This window comes from Gavialis gangeticus, unplaced genomic scaffold (genome assembly GCF_001723915.1).
Source record: "Gavialis gangeticus isolate Ggan-Ray unplaced genomic scaffold, GavGan_comp1, whole genome shotgun sequence".
Lineage (NCBI taxonomy): Eukaryota > Metazoa > Chordata > Crocodylia > Gavialidae > Gavialis > Gavialis gangeticus.
In genome coordinates, this window is record NW_017729013.1 from 8777779 (window position 1) to 8780478 (window position 2700).

At 40.1% G+C, this 2700-nt stretch overlaps 1 protein-coding gene across 9 annotated transcripts in view; it reads left to right on the forward strand.

Annotated features, from left to right (window-relative positions):
- The window catches only part of CUX1 (cut like homeobox 1), a 549359-nt gene that overhangs the window by 477034 nt on the left and 69625 nt on the right, over nucleotides 1–2700 (forward strand). For 7 of the 9 annotated variants that reach the window (XM_019511454.1, XM_019511458.1, XM_019511453.1 and 4 more), the window contains one exon: nucleotides 994–1258. The exons of the other annotated variants lie outside the window; for them this stretch is intronic. In XM_019511454.1, the coding sequence (XP_019366999.1) occupies nucleotides 994–1258 (265 nt within the window). The remainder of the gene's footprint in view (nucleotides 1–993; nucleotides 1259–2700) is intronic. 9 annotated transcript variants of the gene reach the window in all.

Consider the following 2700-nt stretch of genomic DNA (forward strand, 5'->3'; position numbering starts at 1 on the left):
GGGAGGAGGGGATACCATTGTAAGCTGGAATGCCATCGGCACGGCTATCAAATTACTTGCACACTTTTTAAATATTTAATGGACCCTTACAAAATTTCATTGGTAACACCATTTAAGTGTGCTGTTTTCAGCTCACTGCAGGGACAAGGCCTCTTTAGCAGTGCTCTTACATGATGGCGACAGTGTTGATAAGGCCCTGCTTCCCTTCAGCCAATGTAAATCAATCAAGGCTGTGAGTGTTATCCAGGTCTCTTCCTTACTGAACTCACCAGGATAGTTCAAATTCCTGTGGAGGTGGTGGTCCGTGATGACATTGCTTAGATTTCTAGGATTGATCCAATGAGCTAGCATGCATGAAGCAACAGCTTCCTTTTGTTTTTCAAAACTGGACTCTTGCAGGTGATGTAGATTATTTGTCTTATTATAAACTGGTTCCAGTATAGCCTGGCTCTTTAGTAAAAGCAGGAGACCTCTGAACCATTTTAGGGCCTAGACAGAACTGTTAAGATTTGACAGGTACCAAGCGCCATCTTGTGTTGGAAATGTGGTTAAGGTTTCACTGTTTTTGAGCCACCGCAGTATAAATTTAATGTAATGGGAAATTTTAAATATGAAGCAGCAGAAAACATTTGAGCTGTAACACAAAGTGAGTGACCTAACTAGATGCTTCCATGAAATGCTTCATTTCATAAAATGAAGCATTTTTGAGTAATGTTTGAATTATGTGCCTGACTTCTACACACCGTTATCCATCTCTCTCATTTTCCAAATTCTGAAATGTTTCTAAGCATTTTTCCTTCTTTCCCTTCCTTTTCTTCCTTCCCTACCACCTGTTCATGCCCGATCTGCCCCTTTTAAGTGCTGCTTTTCATTCCCTCTGTCGTGAACCCACAGATGCACAGCTTGCAACCTTTGCATTCACTTTAGATGATGTATTCAATGATTTTTACATTTGTATTGATTTAGTGCTGATCTAATATACTTCTCTTTTAGCCTACATGAAACGACGGCACAGCTCAGTTAGTGACAGTCAATCATGTGAATCCTCATCGGTTGGAATAGACTACAGTCAGGGAGCCAGCCCACAGCCACAGCATCAGCTAAAGAAACCACGAGTAGTATTGGCACCAGAAGAGAAAGAAGCTCTAAAGCGAGCCTATCAGCAAAAGCCATACCCATCACCAAAAACCATTGAGGAACTTGCTACACAGCTCAACTTGAAAACGAGCACAGTGATCAACTGGTTCCATAATTACAGGTACAATAGTTGTCCTACAAAGGATCTCCATTGAGCATAATCCATATTCTCTAGCTGTGAAAGGCCAAGTATTTTATTTTTGTATTAATTAATGTTGGCTGTTCATACAAAGTATGTGTTAACAGTCAGCCGTTTAAGCATTGTAGTGATAGTGCTAACAATGCATTCAAGTCTCAGAATCATTCTAGGCAAATAAAAATGCTTATAGTTTGATGTCAGGAGCACTTCCCAATATGAAGTCCTGCTATCATTTCCATGCATCATAATAAGACTTAAATGTGATCTAAAAAAACCCTTGGCAATATGGTATATGTCATATTCTTTTGCATACAACATGCACCTTTTTTCTAAAGCCAGCTGCCATGCACATTTGTGAGGAACATGGTAAGAACAGTTTCTGCTGGTTACTGGACAAAAGTGAAAGTACAATCTGCAGGGACCTCATAGGGAGCAGAATAGGGCTTGGTCCCCTAGCTGATGCTACTCAGTAACTACACGGGAAGATCTTTTTTCCTTAATTCTGCCTTTCACAAACAAGGTGCATATTTTATTCTGGGGTGTGGTGTAAGTGAGGAAAATATGGTATGTAACTCCTATTATAATGAACCAGTTCCCTCTTCAGCCTTTTTGCTACCTCTATTACTGCCCTCTACAGGTAATCAGCTGTTCCATTTATCATACGTTCTACACTGGTGAAAATATATGAGGATTTTTCTTTACCTCCTGGGGTAGATATCTTTTTGAGATCAGAAGAATGTGTTCTCTCTTCGCAAAGTTCCAAATAGTTGTGGTGTGCAGCATACTGACAACCGTGAAGCCCTTGGTGGCCACAGATTTATTACACTATTATGATAAACCCTTGAGTCAGGCTGCAATGAAATGAGATTTGAGTCTCAGTTTAATTCCTTGTTCACATTTAAAAGAATCATCTCACAAGTTGAATGCATGAAATAGTTTCTGTCTACTGAAGAGGCAGTGTTTGAATGGCATGTAAAAATTAGAAGGAGTTGGATAAATGCACTCGGCTTCTGGCTACAAGAAATAGATCAGGAATCCTAGTCAGTTTAGCACACTATTTTTTCCCAAAATGGCACTGATCAATATAACACAGTTGTAAGTTTAGATGCATCAAATAGCAGTCCCAATCCCTCACTCTGCTAGCTAGGAATATCCTTGATTATCTTAGCATAGAGATTATCATCTTGGGGTAGAGACATCTTTACCCTGCCTTCTGCCTGACTTCAGACTGACATGGGTAGTGGGGCTGTGCGTAGCTTCGTTGCTGATTTGATTCGGCATAGATTTGGCCTGATTCGGCAGCTGAATCTCTGAATGTGAATCGAATCAGGAGACCCTTTAATCCCTCTGAATCAAATTGGAACCCTCCAGATCAATTTGGAGAAATTTGATGATTCGGACATAGACACAGCTTTAAATGTTTT